This window comes from Schistocerca gregaria, chromosome 1, assembly GCF_023897955.1.
Source record: "Schistocerca gregaria isolate iqSchGreg1 chromosome 1, iqSchGreg1.2, whole genome shotgun sequence".
In the NCBI taxonomy this organism is placed as follows: domain Eukaryota; kingdom Metazoa; phylum Arthropoda; class Insecta; order Orthoptera; family Acrididae; genus Schistocerca; species Schistocerca gregaria.
In genome coordinates, this window is record NC_064920.1 from 1,098,568,704 (window position 1) to 1,098,589,021 (window position 20,318).

Consider the following 20,318-nt stretch of genomic DNA (forward strand, 5'->3'; position numbering starts at 1 on the left):
TCCTACCCTACTCCCCTCCCCCACCCCCTCCCTCTCCCCATCTCCCTCCTTCCCTCCCTCCCCCACCCCCTCCCTCTCACCTGTCCCCCTCCCTCTCCCATCACCCCCTCCCTCTCCCATCACCCCCTCCCTCTCACCTGTCCCTCCTCATCTCATTCACCACTGCATCCTCTGTTGTTACATGCCTATCTGCTACTCAGTGCCTCTTTTTATATGTTGAGTATATATTTTCTTTCAATAGTTGTCTTCCGTCATATTGTTCACGTTCTAAATTTGTGGGACTGTATTTCATGCATGTTCACATTATATTTATTGCATTACAAATTAAAAGAATCTTACTATTTAATCTTTTCATACAAACTTTGTAGGAGGCACAGAGAGCAGCCAAATTACAGAATCAGCAGCGTAAATCGGGAGATCAGAAAGAGGAAAGTAAAAGCAAGGCTGACAAGCCACCTAAGATTTCCAGAGACAAGGTAGGAATCATTTTTTGTTGTTCTGTTGTGTCAAAAATGAGACAGTTATGTTGAAATGGCTTGTAAAACTTTAGAAACCCTGCTGTTGTCTTGTCAGAGTTTGTTTTGGATAAATAATAGTTTGACTGTAAGAACCCTTATTCTGCATATGATGATTTTATCTTGTAATTAGTTATTTGTGCTCAAAGCACTGCAATAAAAATAATTTCCTTTCAAGAATGTGAATGTGTTCTCCATCTGAATGGAGTCAAAACAATGAAAGGTCATTTGATATTTCAAACCTTACTCATATTAGAATATGTATGTCAAGTCACATTCAGAGTTCTGAGGATAATGTGGTTTTCCAATGTGTTAACAGAAACTGTAACCTCCTCCCAGGTGCATGTTACCACCAGAATTAAATATTCCCATGATAATAGATAAACCTTAGTGGGAGGAGGGGAATTCAGAGTTAGGGGGTTCCAATGTTTGCTGTAAGATCATGAGTAAACGCATGATCTGTGTTCATTTTTCATATGTTCGGTGTGCACTAGGACGTGCACGTGCGCATGCAGACACGCGATCGGAAACTCGTTAGCAATATTTTTTCAGAAATCTATAAAGAAGGAATTATCATAAAAAAGTGCAGATACCACTAATTTGGTTACATGAGACCTGCTGTGTGGATGTTTCTGATCAATGTGTAATAGCAGCCACTTTCATAATAGCTCTTTAACTGTCCAAGAAAAGCCACCTGAAGAGGTCTTGAGAGTAAAAGTGGAGATACTGTAAGCTAGGGTTCTGGAAGTACAACATACTCATCAAATCATCCTGTAGACAGCAAAGACAAGATTAGACTAACTACAGTGCCCATTGAATCATTTAAGCAATCACTGTTCTCATGCTTAGTTTGTGAATGGTATAGGAAGAAGCCCTCATAAGTGATACAATGGGAAGTACCCCTCTGCCATTCAATTCATGTAGTTCACAGAGTGTAGATGTAGATACTACTTTGTCACATTCTATCAGTATTTAATCGTAATAAGATCGAGAAATATTTGTAATTAGATATTTGATTGTATTATAGATGTTAGTAACATTTCGTTTATGGAATGAAATACAGCTAGAGTTTTAAGAATGTTGTAGTTTACAATTTTTCTTGTTCTCATCTTTTGCTCGCATTCCAGCAACAAGTACCAGCCAAGAGCAGTACCGCGAGTCCTGTTTCGAAAGTAGCGCAAGGGCTTGTAGATGTTCAGCACAAAGTGAAGCTGTTCAACCATTTATATCTACGTCAGAAAGAAGCCATCTCTGCAGCTGTGTAAGCATTTCGTTCCTTAGTTTAATACAAACCGTACAAGAAGTTTTTGTTATATACAAACTTGCCTGTGAAAGGTTCCAAGTTAGAATTCCCGTCCAGTGCACAAAATAAATATACATATATCGGGGTGTTACTTTTTGTGTAAGATTCTACAGAAGAATTCTTTTTGAATTACCATAAAAGATATCTGTAAAAGCTAATGAAAGCTCTTTTGTATTGATCAGATATAAATATGGTGTACAGATTTTCTTCTAAAAGTCATATTTCATATTGGTTAAAAAAAATGCAACTGACTAAATTCAGGTCCATGAAACATCTGCATTTACTTGAGAACAGCTGTATTTATATAAACATGTACACTGCACAGCTCACCTTGAAGTCTGTGGTAGAGGGTACACAGTATTACAGTATTGTCTCCAAGTCTTTCCTATTTGGTCTACAGGCGGTGAGTTGAAAAAAGACTGTGGGGTCATCTCAGTGTAAGCTCAGGTTTCTCTGGTGTTACCATCATGATTATTATGTGAGATCTATTTGGGAAGAAGTAATGTTTCATGTCTCACTCCAGAACCTGTGCTGAACCATGCAGCTCTTCTGTATTAATTAATCCAATTTGTTGTGGCTCCCAAATTGATATATAATGCTCAAAATTTGATTGAACTTGGGTTTTCCTTCATGGATCTTTTCGGAGCGATCCCCACAATTGGATTTCTGTAGATATTGCCAGCACATATTTCTAAAATTTTAGGTGTGGGAACATATCTTTTCAACCAGTCCCCCCCCCCTCCCCCACTTCCCCTTACGTGCCTGTGGAGGGGGGTCAAGGGAGCACTAATTTCAAAATTTTCACGTATTTCATCAACATATGCGACTACTCCTTCTGTGCAGTCATACCCTTCCTGTAATGTTTGGAGTGGTTCAGTAGTTATATTCCAGAAAATCGACCTGTAAATTGACCCCTGTGGGCACCCCTTAGGGATCTTTTCGGTAACTTCATCATTCCTTGCTCGCCACTCATTGACCCTATTTCTGCAATAGTCAAGAAGATTGTGGTGTGGAGCTGCCAGGAGTTGCAGATCTTGAAGGTGTGCAGACTTCACGTGCCACCATAAGTTGTCAAACACTTCTGCTATTGTGTTATAGCCAGATTCACAAGCAGTGGTGGTTCGAACAGGTCAAAGCCCATATGAGGAATCCAGTGTTGCCAGTTCCAAATGATAGTTGTAGTATGCACATACACGTGCGTTGTGCTAGAAGAAAATGAGTATCCCACAAATTACGTCTCTTGCTAGCTTATGTAGAATTTGTCATTTACCCGTCACCATCAGCAATGAGAAATTGTAGCAAATTGAATAAAAATGTGCTAAATAACTCACTACAGTCGTATTTAATGCTCTCATTGGCTAAGATACTTACAATAGAGCGTGCAGAACACTACTGAAAGCTCATTGGCTTCAGAGAATGTGACGTAGGTGCACAGAACAAGCATAAACTTGACTGTCATGTTTGTGATGCCAAGTATAGTAATACTACATTATATTTCTTTTCTCTTCCATTTACTGTTTGGATAGCCTGATTTATTGCGCCATCTATTGACTTTTTGCGTCATATTATGAAATGATTTAGACTAAGGCCCATGAGTGCCTTGTGCACATTAAAGTGATCGCAAAGGAGAACTTGAATCATTCTACCTATTTAATTTATGATATCTGATGAATAAATGGGAAACACACTTCGTCAGAAAATGCTCCCTGCACCCATGAACATAAATACAAGCTGTCCGTAACCAACTTTGACTGAGGAATACTGTGTTGTAATGCCAAGCCTCAGCAGCCACCTTGGCTCTTCCTTTGGTGGTACTGATCACCATTTTCACATCCACATGGTGGCTGCTTCTTTCTATCTGCACAGCATGATCGTAATCCACCTACATGATGCCATGCACTTTTATAAATTCAACTGTGGAGTCAAAATTCATGCTACTATTATCAAGCACGATGCAGAGTGTGATTGCCTGAAAGAGTTGTGTGTTTGATAGTTTCGTATGAATTTGGAGAAGTGCTGTTTCACTTGATTCGCCTGGTTGATAAGTGTGTTTGTTTTCATGTGGAGGAATCCCATTTAACCTACTCCTCCTAACATGCATGTTGACTAATTTTTCTAATGTCTTTAGAATAATGAAGGACAGGTTGGTTGGTTTCACTTTCTTAGCCTTGGTATGATTGATTCTCCCTGGCTTTAGAATGAATACAACCTTCACTTCCCTCCAAGCATTGGGAATGACCCATGCAACTAAACTAACTCTACACCATCTTCATTAGGAGTCCAGTTAATCCTTCTGCTGCTTGTTGTAGTGGAGCCAGAAAGATACCATCTGGACCTGGAGACTTGAATGTTTGAAATGTTCCCATCACACACAGGATTTTATTGAAATCCAAACATTCCTCGGCACTGATTACCTGTAGATGAGTACTGTGTAAGGGCTGAATTTTGATTTGAAACATCTGCAAGTGTGCATTGGGTGAGTGAGTCTTGAGGAGGGTCTTTGAGCATCTCAAGTGCTAACCTAGTATACTCACCATCCTTCATCATTAGTGTGTCTCCTGGATTTGTTCGCAACCTAATCAGGATTTTTGTAAGTCGGACTCTGGCAGCTGTACTTTTAAACTCTTCACAAAATGTCTCCTAGGGTGATTGTTGTGCTTGCTTAAGAGCAAGATTGGATTTAAGAAGGCTTCTCAACATTTTGTTCATTGTCCTTTCCTTCTTGCAATGGTAAACAGTCTTCTTACCAGCTTTCTTTGCAAATCCGTATTATTGTCCCACCAAGATATATTCCCGTGAAGCTCTCCTTGGTGATTGGGCAGTTTTTTTAAATATGATGTCATGCATCCACCATTTCCTCGAAGTCTACTGGATTTCTTATCAAAATTTTAACTTCAGATAGATGAAAGTTTAGGCAGACATTTCAAACTTTCTAATGTTTCAGTCTGTGAACTCTCAAAGTGAAGCAAAACTGTGCATTCATAATATAAACTGTAAGACTTTAAAAACATGTTGAATGGATAATAATTTCTTTTTTTCACAATATAAAATTTTATTATATTTAAAGTTCAAGAATTACAATTACATGTTTTTCTAGATAAGAAGGATACCTCTACTCGCTTATTCTTCCCTGTTCAATGTAAATGTTACGAATGAAGCAAGTGTTCTGTTCCTCACAGTAAGCCTTATAAGAAACGTTGGATGGTCCTCAGCCTACTTTAGAGGACATGTTCATGCTGCAGCCTCGCTGGTGCACTTCGCCGGCACACCTGGCTGACCGCAATAAACGAACCCAATGCCCACTGGCTTGCCACAGGCACATTTAACCTGCAGCTTGATTGCTGGCATATCATGCATGCTTCTCTCTAAGTATGAACAGTATCACTTGTGTCCACATGTTGGGACTAGGCATCCACCTACAAGCTACTTACTTGTAGGGCAACCGCAGACACACGGATACTAGGGGCAAGGCACACACATGTGAACCCACCTTTATTTTGCTTCATTGTGACGGTCACTATGTCCCTGGAACAGAAGTTTGCCATCAAAACAAATGAAATTCCATTTATAATGCAAATACATCTTCGGGGAGGGGGGGGGCGTTGCATTCCTCACATGAATAAACTTAAATCCAGTTCCTTCGATTCGTGACACACCCAATTTGTACGACTATGGTTCTTAGATCAGGGCCTGTCTTACTCATCGTTGCAGTTGTCCCATTACTGTGCTGCAATTTTAACTGCAACATTCCAGCAACACTTTAGGTTTTACTCTTGCATTGCCTTCAGGGATTTCTCTCATACTTTATCACAAGGGATTGACCGTCAGTTTCAACCTTATAGTTAATGATCCTCCAGTCCTCTGTCAAGGCTGCGCTTTCTCTAATGGAGTTTCTGGGGAACATCCTTAAATAGTTTTGGTACCCAGATTGATATTTTAGCAGTCTTCAATAGTCCCGCTGCTGTCCTGAGTGGCAGCTTCGCCTCTTCCCACAGAGGTATTGTGGGCACCAAATCATTAATCCCCTTTTAGCATATTTCTTTTTTGCCATTCCCAATGTTTCCGCCGCTGCTTTACTGTACCGTATTTACTCGAATCTAAACCGCACTTGAAAAATGAGACTCGAAATGAAGGGAAAAAAAAAAATTCCCGAATCTTAGCCGCACCTGACATTTGAGACTCGAAATTAAAGGAGATAGAAAAGTTTTAGACCGCACCTCCAAATTGAAACAAAGGTGGTCCATTGTAACATGAGAGACAATTTAGGTCAAATGGATGAAGATACAGCTACAGTAGTTTTGTTCAAGTTGTAAGCTTAACAGTTAAGCCTTACCAGGTAGCCATTGCTATGCGTCAGGCGCTCCATCCACCCTTCCTTTTTCACGTCCTTCGTCTGGTTTGAATCGATTGCTTATTTTGCTTTGATCTGATAAGTGTTGTTCTCTTTCTTATAGGCGTTTATGTCACTATAAGCTGAAAATGCATTATTGTACTGTGTCATGCATTGTTTGTCGCATTCTGATAATGAGTGTTTACGACCTGTTGCCGCTCACGTATGGCTTGCTTTTGTGTACACTACCGCCGCTTACAATAAAAAAAAGAGAGGAATTGCCTCATTAGTGAAACAATGGCAAGCGACTGCTATTTGTTGTTACTTACACTGCTGCTTTCTTTGATAATGATCAACAAGAACCAAATAACAGACTGTGTGTGATAGATGATGTTCTGAAAAAGAGTTTTTCTCCGTTTGAAAATCTTTGCAGACACCTCTGGTATCACTATTCAGCATAAGAATAATGTGAATATAAACATGACATGACATGTCTCACTTGTTATAGTTTATTAGACAGACATGATTTAAACGAGATAGCAGTAAATACATGGCACAATGTTTACATTCATCTTGTTCTTCTGTTGATACTGCATGTGATTCACGATTCATATAATTTCCTATTAGCAACCATCTCTTGCCACAGGTAGGAAAATATTCATAATGTAGAGTTGGCCATATTGACCATATTGACATACATCCCAAACAGTCTTGCCAGTTGGATTTTCATAGTAGATTATTAGTCATCCATCATCATCATCATCTAGTTGTTGTTGTTGTCTTCAGTCCTGTGACTGGTTTGATGCAGCTCTCCATGCTACTCTATCCTGTGCAAGCTTCTTCATCTCCCAGTACCTACTGCAACCTACATCCTTCTGAATCTGCTTAGTGTATTCATTTCTTGGTCTCCCTCTACGATTTTTACCCTCCACGCTGCCCTCCAATACTAAATTGGTGATCCCTTGATGCCTCAGAACATGTCCTACCAACCGATCCCTTCTTCTGGTCAAGTTGTGCCACAAACTTCTCTTCTCCCCAATCCTATTCAATACTTCCTCATTAGTTATGTGATCTACCCATCTAATCTTCAGCATTTTTCTGTAGCACCACAATTCGAAAGCTTCTATTCTCTTCTTGTCCAAACTATTTATCGTCCATGATTCACTTCCATACATGGCTACACTCCATACAAATACTTTCAGAAATGACTTCCTGACACTTAAATCTATACTCGATGTTAACAAATTTCTCTTCTTCAGAAACGCCTTCCTTGCCATTGCCAGTCTACATTTTATATCCTCTCTACTTCGACCATCATCAGTTATTTTGCTCCCCAAATAGCAAAATTCCTTTACTACTTTAAGTGTCTCATTTCCTAATCTAATTCCCTCAGCATCACCCGACTTAATTCGACTACATTCCATTATCCTCGTTTTGCTTTTGTTGTTGTTCATCTTATATCCTCCTTTCAAGACACTGTCCATTGCGTTCAACTGCTCTTCCAAGTCCTTTGCTGTCTCTGACAGAATTACAATGTCATCGACGAACCTCTAAGTTTTTATTTCTTCTCCGTGGATTTTAATATGTACTCCGAATTTTTCTTTTGTTTCCTTTACTGCTTGCTCAATATACAGATTGAATAATATCGGGAAGAGGCTACAACCCTGTCTTACTCCCTTCCCAACAACTGCTTCCCTTTCATGTCCCTCGACTCTTATAACTGCCATCACTGCCATCTGGTTTCTGTACAAATTGTAAATAGCCTTTCACTCCCTATATTTTACCCCTGCCACCTTTAGCATTTGAAAGAGAGTATTCCAGTCAACATTGTCAAAAGCTTTCTGTAAGTCTACAAATGCTAGAAACGTAGGTTTGCCTTTCCTTAATCTTTCTTGTCAAATAAGTCGTAAGGTCAGTATTGCCTTAAGTGTTCCAGTATTTTTACGGAATCCAAACTGATCTTCCCCGAGTTCGGCTTCGACTAGTTTTTCCATTTGTCTGTAAAGAACGTGTGTTAGTATTTTGCAGCTGTGGCTTATTAAACTGATTGTTAGGTAATTTTCACATCTGTCAACACCTGCTTTCTTTGGGATTGGGATTATTATATTCTTTTGAAGTCTAAGGGTATTTCGCCTGTTTCATACAGCTTGCTCACCAGATGGTAGAGTTTTGTCAGGACTGGCTCTCCCAAGGCTGTCAGTAGTTCCAATGGAATGTTGTCTACTCCGGGGGCCTTGTTTCGACTCAGGTCTTTCAGTGCTCTGTCAAACTCTTCACGCAGTATCATATCTCCCATTTCATCTTCGTCTACATCCTCTTCCATTTCTATAATATTGTCCTCAAGTACATCGCCCTTGTATAGACCCTCTATATATTCCTTCCACCTTTCTGCTTTCCCTTCTTTGCTTAGAACTGGGTTTACATCTGAGCTCTTGATGTTCATACAAGTGGTTCTATTATCTCCTAAGGTCTCTTTAATTTTCCTGTAGGCAGTATCTGTCTTACACCTAGTGAGATAAGCCTCTACATCCTTATATTTGTGCTCTAGCCATCCCTGCTTAGCCATTTTGCACTTCGTGTTGATCTCATTTTTGAGATGTTTGTATTCCTTTTTGCCTGCTTCATTTACTGCATTTTTATATTTTCTCCTTTCATCAATTAAATTCAGTATCTCTTCTGTTACCCAAGGATTTCTACTAGCCCTCGTCTCTTTACCTACTTGATCCTCTGCTGCCTTCACTACTTCATCCCTCAAAGCTACCCATTCTTCTTCTACTGTATTTCTTTCCCCCATTCCTGTCAATTGTTCCCTTATGCTCTCCCTGAAACTATGTACAACCCCTGGTTCTTTCAGTTTATCCAGGTCCCATCTCCTTAAATTCCCACCTTTTTGCAGTTTCTTCAGTTTTAATCTACAGGTCATAACCAATAGATTGTGGTCAGAGTCCACATCTGCCCCTGGAAATGTCTTACAATTTAAAACCTGGTTCCTAAATCTCTGTCTTACCATTATATAATCTATCTGATACCTTTTAGTATCTCCAGGGTTCTTCCATGTGTACAAGCTTCTTTCATGATTCTTTAACCAAGTGTTAGCTATGATTAAGTTGTGCTCTTTGCAAAATCATACCGGGCGGTTTCGTCTTTCATTTCTTAGCCCCAATCCATATTCACCTACTACGTTTCCTTCTTTCCCTTTTCCTACTATTCTTTTAGTTCATCATACATTTCTTCAATTTCTTCGTCATCTGCAGAGCTAGTTGGCATATAAACTTGTACCACTGTAGTAGGTGTGGGCTTCGTATCTATCTTGGCCACAATAATATGTTCACTATGCTGTTTTTAGTAGCTTATCCGCATTCCTATTTTCCTATTCATTATTAAACCTACCCCTATTTGGTTTTCTGTTTATAACCCTGTAGTCACCTGACCAGAAGTCTTGTTCCTCCTGCCACCAAACTTCACTAATTCCCCCTATATCTAACTTTAACCTATCCATTTCATCATTTAGTGACGACTTCAGATGCAGAGTTTGTTGTTGTTGTTTTCAGTCCGTAGACTAGTTTGATGCAGCTCTCCACACTTTGTTATTCTGTGAAGTAAAATAAGAATGAAAATAACTTAGAAATTAAACGCTGAAGTTTAAAACAAAATTTTATTAGACTAGTAATACATCTTAAATGAAATGTTTAAAATATCAGTCATGATTCTGAATCACTGTCACTCGATTCTTTGTTGCTCATTTCTTCATACAGAGCATCGTCCTCGTACTATCTAGTGCATTGGATATCAAACATTTTTTAAATGCTTGTTGCACGGTCTGATTTGGAACACACTTCCATGAATCATAAATCCATTGGCACACTTGGGTCAAACTTGAGCGCTCTACACGCCCTGTTGGTGTCAGTTATCTGTCGCTTTTCGAAAGCCGGTCTATGTAAATGCGTTTAAGCTTGTCCTTAAATGGTTTATTCAGACAGACATCAAGTTGTTGCAGAATTGATTTGATTCTGCCTGGAATTACTGCCAAGTTTGTTTTGCTTTCCCTAATTTTTGTTTTAGTGCAGGTGTTGTATGGCCTGCATACGCATCTAATACCAACAGGCAGCATAAACCAAGCATTGCGCCAGGACAAAGATTCCGCACGCGCATAATCCATTCCAGAACCATGTCATTCGAAAACCACCCAGTTTCATTTGCTCATACAGTTACAGTTTTTGGAAACACTTCTGATTTCGGTAAAGTCTTTCGCTTGAAAACTATAAATGGGGGTAATTTATGTCCATCTGCTGTGCAAACAAGCATGATGGACATCCACTTTATTTTCATCCCCTGATGTAAGAACACTTATGTCTTTCTTTCCTTTGGTGTCAACCGTATAATTTGACGGCATGTCCGTGTCAAAATATACGGGAGTTTGGTCAGCATTTCCCATATGACCAAGAAAGTATTGCTTTTCTGTGTGCCGCCTAATTATGAAGCGCTGGAATTCCACATGTTTTTCTTCATAATTTTTCGGCAGCTTCTGTGCAACTGAAGTTCGCCTCTGAAGTGAAAAATCCCAGCGCTTCATAAACAGATCAATCCAGCTGCGAGTAGCCGTAAAATTTTTGATTTTTTGCTCTTTAGCAATTTCTTGTGCCTTAATTTTTAAAATTTCGACGTTCACATGCAGGAATTTCTGATGCTGTCCCTTAAGAAATTCATTTAAAATCACTCTTAGTGCATGATATCGTCCACACTTTGGCCCACTAAATGCTTTCCTGCTACTTGTACATTCAAGTATTTGTCTCTCTGCAGTCGCCATCGCCTGGCATTGCTCTCGCCAGTCCCTTATCGCAGAACTGCAGCATGATTAGAACTTTGTTCTGCAAAAGAAATAACTCCCTTATTGAATTTGGCACTATAATGAAAGCGCTTCATTATGGTTCACTAACACCAACAAGCACTTCACAAAATTCCACGAAGCAATAGGTGCTGGTACGTGAAATCTTAATGAGGCCCAGCGTATCAACTCATGCAACAATCCTAAAGCCTTGTGCATTGTTGGTATTTTTGTGTAAAGAAATTTATTTTTGTTGCTACGAATATTTGAAAGGGTGCTGCATTTGAAGATGAACCATATGAAATTTCTGTTTATTTCATTGGATAATGTATGAAAATGCAGTGGTCGAAACTTGGGGCGAAGAAAAAAGCTCGTCTTCTACCTTTTTAATTTATTTACTGACTCGGAGGTTTTGGCGCCAGTATTTATTTTTGTGCCTGCAAAGCATGCCTGTGTAGCACTAGATATATTTGATGGCAGCAGTTAGTTGTGGTGGCACGTACCAACATTTTTAAGAACTTCCGCTTACTTTGCACTAGATTCTAAGCCGCAGGCGGTTTTTTGAATTACAAAAACTGAAAAAAAGTGTGGCTTAGATTAGAGTAAATACGGTAATTACTTTAATAGTATTCTTCTCTCCATTAATATTGTATTGAATCAAATGACATTTCTCATTTAGCCCCTGTTGATAATATATTCTTCAAGTAAATGCATTGTATAAGTTCTTGCATCCAGCTGTATGTTTACAGGTGGTTTCTTTCATGTCTGAAAAAGTTGCGTAACTTCTTACAAAAAGTGATCTGATGATACACCCAAGCTTCTGTAGGCCCTTTTGTCTTTTATTCTTACCCATGTCTTTTAATTTGAAAGAGTATAGCCTATTATTGAAGCTATACCTGATTTGCCCACATAAAGTATGGATGTCACAGTGTTTAAAAATGGGTTTTGTTATTCTTAGTTCATTATAAGTTGCTAACTCTGTTGGCTTCTTTCCATTGTTATTCAGTGTATTTTCAACCTCTGTAACTGTATTCTCAATAAGTCTCCTACCAACTCTGGCATAAGTCTCCCATGTTAAGTATATAATCATTTTTATTAATTTTTCCTGCAGTGTTCTGTAACAGGTCATAAATTTCATTAGCACTTTGAGTTCTTTCTTCTTCTGGTGCGGTGAAAGATTACATCCCTGTCTTACATCCATTTTAATCTGCGCACTTCATTCTTGGTCTTTCACTCTCATTGTTCCTTCTTGGTTCTCGTACATGTTGTATATTACCCGTCTCTCTCTATTGTTTAGCTGTATTTTCCACAGAATTTCTGACACCCTTCTCAATCCAAGCACTTCATTCTTGGTCTTTCACTCTTTTTATTCCCTCTTGGTTCTCGTACATGTTGTATATTACCCGTCTCTCTCTGTTGCTTACCCTATATTCCCCAGAATTTCTAACACCTTGCACCATTTGACAGTGTCGAAAGCTGTCTTTAGGTTGACAAAGCTTGTGAACGTGTCTTGATTTTTCTTTAGTCTTGCTTCCATTATAAAGTGCAACGTCAGACTTGCCTCTCTGGTGCCTTTACCTTTCCTGAAGCCAAACTGATCATCATCCAACACATCCTCAATTTTCTTCTCCATTCTTCTCTATATTATTCTTGTCAGCAACTTGGGTGCATAAGCTGAGTTGATTGTGCAATAATTCTCACACTTGTCAGCTCTTGCAGTCTTCGGAATTGTGTGGATGATATTTTTCCTAAAATCAGATGGTATGTTGCCAGACTCATACGTTCTACACACCAACATGAATAGTCGTTTTGTTGCCACTTTCCCCAGTGATTTTAGAAATTCTGATGGAATTTTATCAATCCCTTCTGTCTTATTTGATGTTAAGTCCTCCAAAGTTCCCTTAAATTTTGATTCTAGTACTGGATCCCTTGTCTCTTCCATCATAGCAGATAAATCTTCCCCCTCGTAGAGGCCTTCAAATTACTCTATCTACCTGTTTGCTCATTCCTCTGCATTTAACAGTGGAATCCCCGTTGCGCTATTAGTGTTGCCACCCTTGCTTTTAATGTTGCCACCCTTGCTTTTAATGTTGCCACCCTTGCTTTTAATGTTGCCGAAGGTTGTTTTGACTTTCCTGTATACTGAGTCAGTCCTTCCAACAATCATTCATTTTTCAATTTCTTCACATTTTTCATGCAGCCATTTCGTCTTAGCTTCCCTGCATTTCCTGTTTATTTCATTCCATAGCGACTTGTATTTCTGTATTCCTGAATTTCCCTGAACATTTTTGTATTTCCTTCTGTCATCGATCAACTGAAGTGTTTCTTCTGTTACCCATGATTTCATTCCAATTTCTGTGATTGCCTTTCTAGAGGTATCCATTTCTCTTCAACTGAAATGCCTACTGAGCTATTTCTTATCACAGTATCTGTAGCCGTAGAGAAGGTCAAGCATCTCTCTTCATTCCTAAGAACTGTTGGATCCCACTTCTTTGTGTATTGATTCTTCCTGACTAGTCTCTTAAATATCAGCCTACTCTTCATTACTACTAAATTGTGATCTGAATCTATGTCTGTTCATGGGTATGCCATACAATCTAGTATCTGATTTCAGAATCTCTGGCGGACCATGATGTAATCTAACGGAAACCTTCTCGTATCTCCCAGCCTTTTCCCAGTATACTTTCTCTTCTTGTGATTCTGGTGCATATACAGTAAAGACAATATGGAGATACGCCCTCTCTGAGATATAAGATGTGACATTATTTTATTTATTTATTATTTTATGTATAAAAGTGTACAGATACATTCTGTTCTTTTATGCTTTCTGCACTCACTTGAGATTCCAGCAGCAGTCCTTTGTTCTTGTGATACTCCGCAATGGATCATCAAATAATTCTGAAATTTGATCGTTCTCTGTAATTTCTTTTTCATTTCAATGATGGCAGCAATATCAGTTTTAGCTTTACTTAATTCTGTTCCAACTCTGTTTCTTTATGTGCCTGACCATTTACATTCAATGTTGTTATTTTAAACACTGGATCTGCATCCTCTCCAGTTTTTCAAAGTGGCCCTGCTAGAATGTCTTCTACTGTTGTGAGGTGATGTAACAAGAGGACCTTGTTGGAAAACTACCATGCTAAAACTGAGGCAGCATTACTATGGGTCTGATTCCTCTCTCTCTCTCTCTCTCTCTCTCTCTCTCTCTCTTTCTCTCTTTCTCTCCCCCCCCCCCCCCCCCCTCCCCTCCTGTGAACTCATTCTCTTGCTACCTGTCTTAGAAGAAGAGGAGGAGGAGGAAGATGTTGGTTTTTTCCCTTCACTCTGAGACGGTCTTTCCCACTTGTGACACAGCCAAGGCTTCAGGCTTGATTGAACTGGTCTAGCTTATCAGTAACTACTTCTACTCTTGGAACTTCGGCCCCACATGATCAAGTTGCAGAAATGCTTCCATTGGCACAGTGCCCAATGCTGGGTATTTCAGATATTTTGAACATCAAAACGCTAAGTGGGTCCAGTGAGTGTAGGAATGTGTATCCATCCACACAAGCAAAACCACACACTGATGTAAGGCTACTCGGGGAGGTCACGCAGTATTATCCCCGAGGTCCATTCATGACACCACATCCTATTTGTCTTGCATCGCTCAGCATGTATCGTGTCGCACATCGGGTTGTGTGAGTGCTATGTGCGGATGGATGTGTGTGTGTGTGTGTGTGTGTGTGTGTGTGTGTGTGTGTGTGTGTGTGAGTGTGTGAGTGTGTGAGTGTGTGAGTGTGTGAGTGTGTGAGTGTGTGAGTGTGTGAGTGTGTGAGTGTGTGAGTGTGTGAGTGTGTGAGTGTGTGAGTGTGTGAGTGTGTGAGTGTGTGAGTGTGTGAGTGTGTGAGTGTGTGAGTGTGTGAGTGTGTGAGTGTGTGAGTGTGTGAGTGTGAGTGTGTGAGTGTGAGTGTGAGTGTGTGAGTGTGAGTGTGCGGGCGCGGGCGCGCGAGAGTGTATACCTGTCCCTTTTTCCCCCTTAAGGTAAGTCTTTCCACTCCCGAGATTGGAATGACTCCTTACCCTCTCCCTTAAAACCCACACCCTTTCGTCTTTCCCTCTTCCTGATAAGGCAGTCGTGTGTTGCGAAAGCTTGAAATTTGTTTGTGTGTTTTTTATTGTGTCTATCTACCAGCACTTTCTCGCTTGATAAGTCACAGCATTTTTTAATATATTTTTCCCCATGTGGAATGTTTCTTTCTATATATATCAACTTAGGTATTTGTATGCAGTGTTTAGAGTTTATAGCATAAATATTTTTAATTTTCAGTGGAGCAGAAGCATCATTACATCCAGCCATTGTGCGGCTAGGAATTCAGTATAAATCAAGGGTTGTGACTGGATCAAATGCTCGTTGTGTAGCATTATTACATGCTATTAAACAGGTAAAGATATGGTTTATTTTTGAATATGTGATATTACTTTTGTAGAGACGAATTGTACTTCGTTTTTAAAACCAAATCCCTACTAGAAAGCGAAACTTTACTATTTCTTTGCTCTTGGAGCCTGTATTTTTCAATTAATTTTGACCAGAGTATGTTCATATTTAATTATAGCTACATAATTGAAAGCTGATTTCTTCCTTCATATCTCAGATTTTGTCATTGTTTCTGTGTCCGATGCAATTGGAATTCAGGCTAAACTGCGCATTTTAGTACAATAGAATAAATTTAAATACCTTTAGCATACCTTTCTGTTATGATTATCGTACTTTCTTTTCCAGAGTTCTTTAGTCACATAACTGACGTCTGCCTCAACTAATTTCACCCCTCTGCTCCCAATATATTTTCTGTCATAGTATATAGTCTCACAGATTGCATTTAGCAACATGACTGTAATTTTTATGGAACATTGTTCTGTGCATGATTGTGTGTGCTGCGGTATTACTTGAAACTGTGTAATAGTAACTTAATTTGTTGAGATTGTTGAGCTGTTATATAGAAGATCTTGACTAAAATATGTAACTTCTAGCAGACATTAATTACTTCATTAATCAGGTTTTGGTATTGATGAGTGATGATTATTTTAAAACTCTGCAGGTGATTGAAGACTTTCACACGCCCTCACAACAAGAGTTCTCACGCGGTTTGGAGAGCTCCTTACGTCAGCTGACAACATATCTTCATGCCTGCCGTCCTCTTCCAGTTTCTGCAACAAATGCTTTACGTCATTTGAAGTGGCAGCTGACATTGTTGCCAAACAATGTGACAGACTCTGATGTAAGTTATCTTCCAAGTCTTTGGTAGTCAGATAAGTATATTTGGTGTTCATGTGGCACTGCTTTCCAGAGAGTAATACATTTTACTTGGCCTAACAAAATTTGCCTTTGAAATCATGTAAAACACATGAAATTTAGATAAACTTTTTTATATTTTGAAAGTTATATTGTTGTATTGAAACATTATTACAGAACGCGATTTACTCATATGCGTGTTGCATCTAAAAAGCAAAACAGAATTATTGAAGAAAAAAGGAAGTATCGGAAATGTAAGGAAGTATATTCACAAATAACTGACACTGTAAATAATTATTATATGCTGGATTGATTGAAACTGATAGAAGTGATTGTGAGACAAATATGTGGGAGGATCTGGATTAATTTCCCATCTGGTCATCTAGATTTAGGTTTTCCATAGTTTCCCATAAATCAATTAAGACAAATTCCAGGATGGTTTCTTTGTAGAGGTCACAGTGGTGTCATTTTCAATCCAAATATGTACACCATCTTTAATGACTCTGTTGCTCACCATTCATTTCCTGAGTGAGTGAAATATTTTAATGTTTGACTCCTTTAACTGGAGAAATAAAATATTAATATTTTATGGTGCACCTAATATTGCTGTAAACTGTTTTAAGTACCATTTACAAATATATCTAAAAACTAAGGTGATGTAACTTACCAAACGAAAGTGCTGGCATGTTGATACACACACAAACATACACATAAAATTCAAGCTTTCGCAACCAACGGTTGCTTCATCAGGCTACCTTATGAAGCAACCGTTGGTTGCTAAAGCTTGAATTTTGTGCGTATGTTTTTGTTTGTTTTGTGTGTCTATCAACATGCCAGTGCTTTCGTTTGGTAAGTTAAACCATCTTTGTTTTTAGATATATTTTTCCCACGTGGAATGCTTCCCTCTATTATATTCATACCATTTACAAAATATGACGAGGAAGCTGTAACTGAAATTAAGATTAGCTTTGAAGTTGGGATTGAGATACCTTGTCTCTCATCTTCTAACTCCTTGTATTCAAGAAAGCTGTATTGTAAATATTTGTGGCAAGAGATGGTGATAAGATTGTTTTTCTTTCAAAGGTAGCACATTTAGCAGTTTACTTTTTTAGCACATGAGATTTTTTTAAAAATGAGAAAAGGTAAAGTGAAATCACACACGAGATACATCAATAAGCAAAAGGTAGAAAATGTTAGTGCAAACATCGATGCTCATACATAAGTGCATACTTTTGTGCACTTGAAATGTGACAGGTGGGTCATTCCATGTCAAAGGGACCATTATTAAAAAGTGTTCCCACTCAGCCACCTCCAAATCTGATTAAATTTGGTGTTATGGTTCTATGTGGTCTTTGATAGTTATGTACAAAATTTCAGTCCAATATCTCCTGTGGTTGAATTTTTTGAGACTTTTAAGAGAGGCTACTCATTTTCAAATCACATACGAAGGTGCAAATGTTCTAGCAGACGTTTGGTCATTTAATTTAATATACACAGGCACCTTTTTGTGCTGAATCACACAGTGGCAAAAATTAGAGTATTAGCCATACCTAAATATAGATAAAGGCCTCTAAAGTGGCTAAAAATTCATTGCACTATTCTGAGAGCCAAGGTTTGACTGATCACTGCTATTTTTCATATGAACCAAACACACCAAAACTTCAGAGGGTCTGTTTGTGGATACAATTTAATTAATATTGGATGCCTAGATGAAAAGATATGCATTTGCAAAGTTGACAAAAATTTTCTACATTTAAATTTTGGGGTATTTTTGAGGGGCAATATCTCAACTTTGTCTTGTTCAATCCTTCTTGCTTGCCACAGCTGGAAAGGGCATGCTTTAAGCTTTCAAAACTATATTGTGTATTTTCTGAATCTCGCATACTGATGAGTAAGGTTACCTGTCAGAAGTAGGGAGATATACAAAAAATTAATACAATTTGAAGTTGTAAATTAAAAAAAAGTATAATTGTAGTGTTAATAGTATAAGATTTGCTTATGGTTTAGAGAATGTAACTATGCTAATCGTAAGAAGTGTTTTTACATTGTTTTATGTTATAGAATATAAATATAATAAATCCTCAGAAAATTCTGTTACGATTATAAACCTCAGAAAATTCTGTTACGATTATAAAATCTAGATCATATTGGAACACTACCTCACTTTAGATCATTTTAATCCTACAATGCATGGGGGTGCATATATGCATTGTCACTCGGTTTCCATCGACATTCTAAATCAGCAACAGTTTTTTAAGACTCTATCCTCACAGCAGTAATACATTGCTGGATCACCACTTTCAGTTGTTTTTTCAATATTGGCAGTTTTCACAGTGTGTCTTTTGTGCAGTGGAATCTTTGCTGTTGACATTGTACAATCTGTCTTGGTAGTTAGAGTAATCAATAATCATTGTCGTAGTTGAAGGTATGCACTAAAACAATATGTTTTGATACATTAATTTGTATATTTTATATACAAACAAGTCTGAATATGCTATGCTTCAAAGCAGGATATTCACGTGCTTTCAGAACTGCTTGTTATTGGTTAGTAAACTATTGTATTGAATGAACTAAGAGACTCTTGCACCCTGCTACTGTGGTGGATCAGATGGAGCTGATTGTGATAAGTCATCACTATTGTATTATGGAAAAAGTCACCTACAGTCACTTAAGAAAATGTCACCAGTGGACAAGAAACTTCTATGACATCAGTCTGGTCTTGATTTTACTAAAGATGCCCAAATATGTTATACCATAATGCCTTCTTGATGGCAAAATTTCAATTCCTGCAGAAGACTTAGTGCAACCTGGTTGGTAAAGAAAAACATGTAATCAAGAAGGCTGTAACGCCAGTAACCATTGCAATGCCTGATAGGTTGAAGTTACTGTCTAATGAAGTTTTTAAGTCTGGCCGGAAAATTTGTACCAAATGTAGACCTGAAGTGGCCCAAAAAGAATCATACCACCAGGGTAAGAAAGAATTACCATCCACTGAAGACATGGATGTTGTTGATACTTGATTTATTGCTAATATTTCATTATCATCACTTTTAGAGTCACCACTAAAGCTTCAACGGATCAGTAAAATGATTCAGTGGGATAAATAAAGCACAAAGTTCTGAAAGCCCAAGGCAGCATTACTAAGGTAATTGCCAAGCTGCTGGTGTGAGCCAAGTAGATATTGCTCAAATACAAATGGAAGAGTGCCAAAAACGTAAAGATATGGACACCTTAATTGAATAACTTAAGATAAAACTCCAGACTTCAAGCAATTGCAGTAAAGTTCAAATTCAGACCCTGGTCCCAAATCGCTGGGCTATTGAAAATGTGGCTAAACAATTTCCTGTTTCATCTAAAATGGTGAAGAAGGCTAGGAAACTGAAGGTGGAAGATGGGATTTTGACAACACCTGTAAACTGAAAAGGGAGAAATCTCGGTGTTGAAGTAAAACAAAAGTCCTCACTGTTTTTAAAGATCACCAATTTTCTCGTTTATGTCCTGGTGAAAAGGATTGTGTTGATGTAAGAATAAATGGGGAAAAGATTGACAAGCAGAGAAGCCTTCTCCTTTGTAACCCGAAAGAAATGTCGATTGCTTACTGTAAGCAATATGTAAATCAACTGAGCTTCTCAATGTGAGCTCAGGCCAAAATGGTGTACTACAGTTGGTGCTTCGGGATCACATTCATTAGTGTATGTGCAATTCATCAAAATGTCAAATTAATGTTGGCTTCAGCAACATCCATCAAAGATGACTACAAGATTTAGATGAAATAAACTATATGCAGTTTGGAATCGAAAGATTCTATGCTGCAACTTTGTGAAGAATGTCCAGGAAAAATACAACTAGAGGCTTTTCTTGAAGATGCTTTTAAAAACTATGACTCTGAAGAAACAATGGAATACAAGAAATGGGCACATACTGACAGACACACACTAGAGACTTGTCAGAAAACTGTCGATGATTTCATGAGGGCACTGATTTTGAAAATTACCAGTTTAAGAAGCCATCACTTTGTGTTAAAACACAACCTTAAGCAGCTAAAAAGAAATCTCACAGAAAGTGAATTAATTATA

The 20,318-nt window shown here is 38.4% G+C and overlaps 1 protein-coding gene across 9 annotated transcripts in view; it reads left to right on the forward strand.

Moving 5' to 3' along the window:
- The window catches only part of LOC126282287 (translation initiation factor eIF-2B subunit delta-like), a 111,891-nt gene that overhangs the window by 34,734 nt on the left and 56,839 nt on the right, over positions 1–20,318 (forward strand). For all 9 annotated transcript variants that reach the window (XM_049981950.1, XM_049981970.1, XM_049981977.1 and 6 more), the window contains 4 exons: positions 369–476; positions 1,643–1,776; positions 15,280–15,394; positions 16,049–16,228. In XM_049981950.1, coding sequence (XP_049837907.1) covers positions 369–476; positions 1,643–1,776; positions 15,280–15,394; positions 16,049–16,228 — 537 coding nt within the window. The remainder of the gene's footprint in view (positions 1–368; positions 477–1,642; positions 1,777–15,279; positions 15,395–16,048; positions 16,229–20,318) is intronic.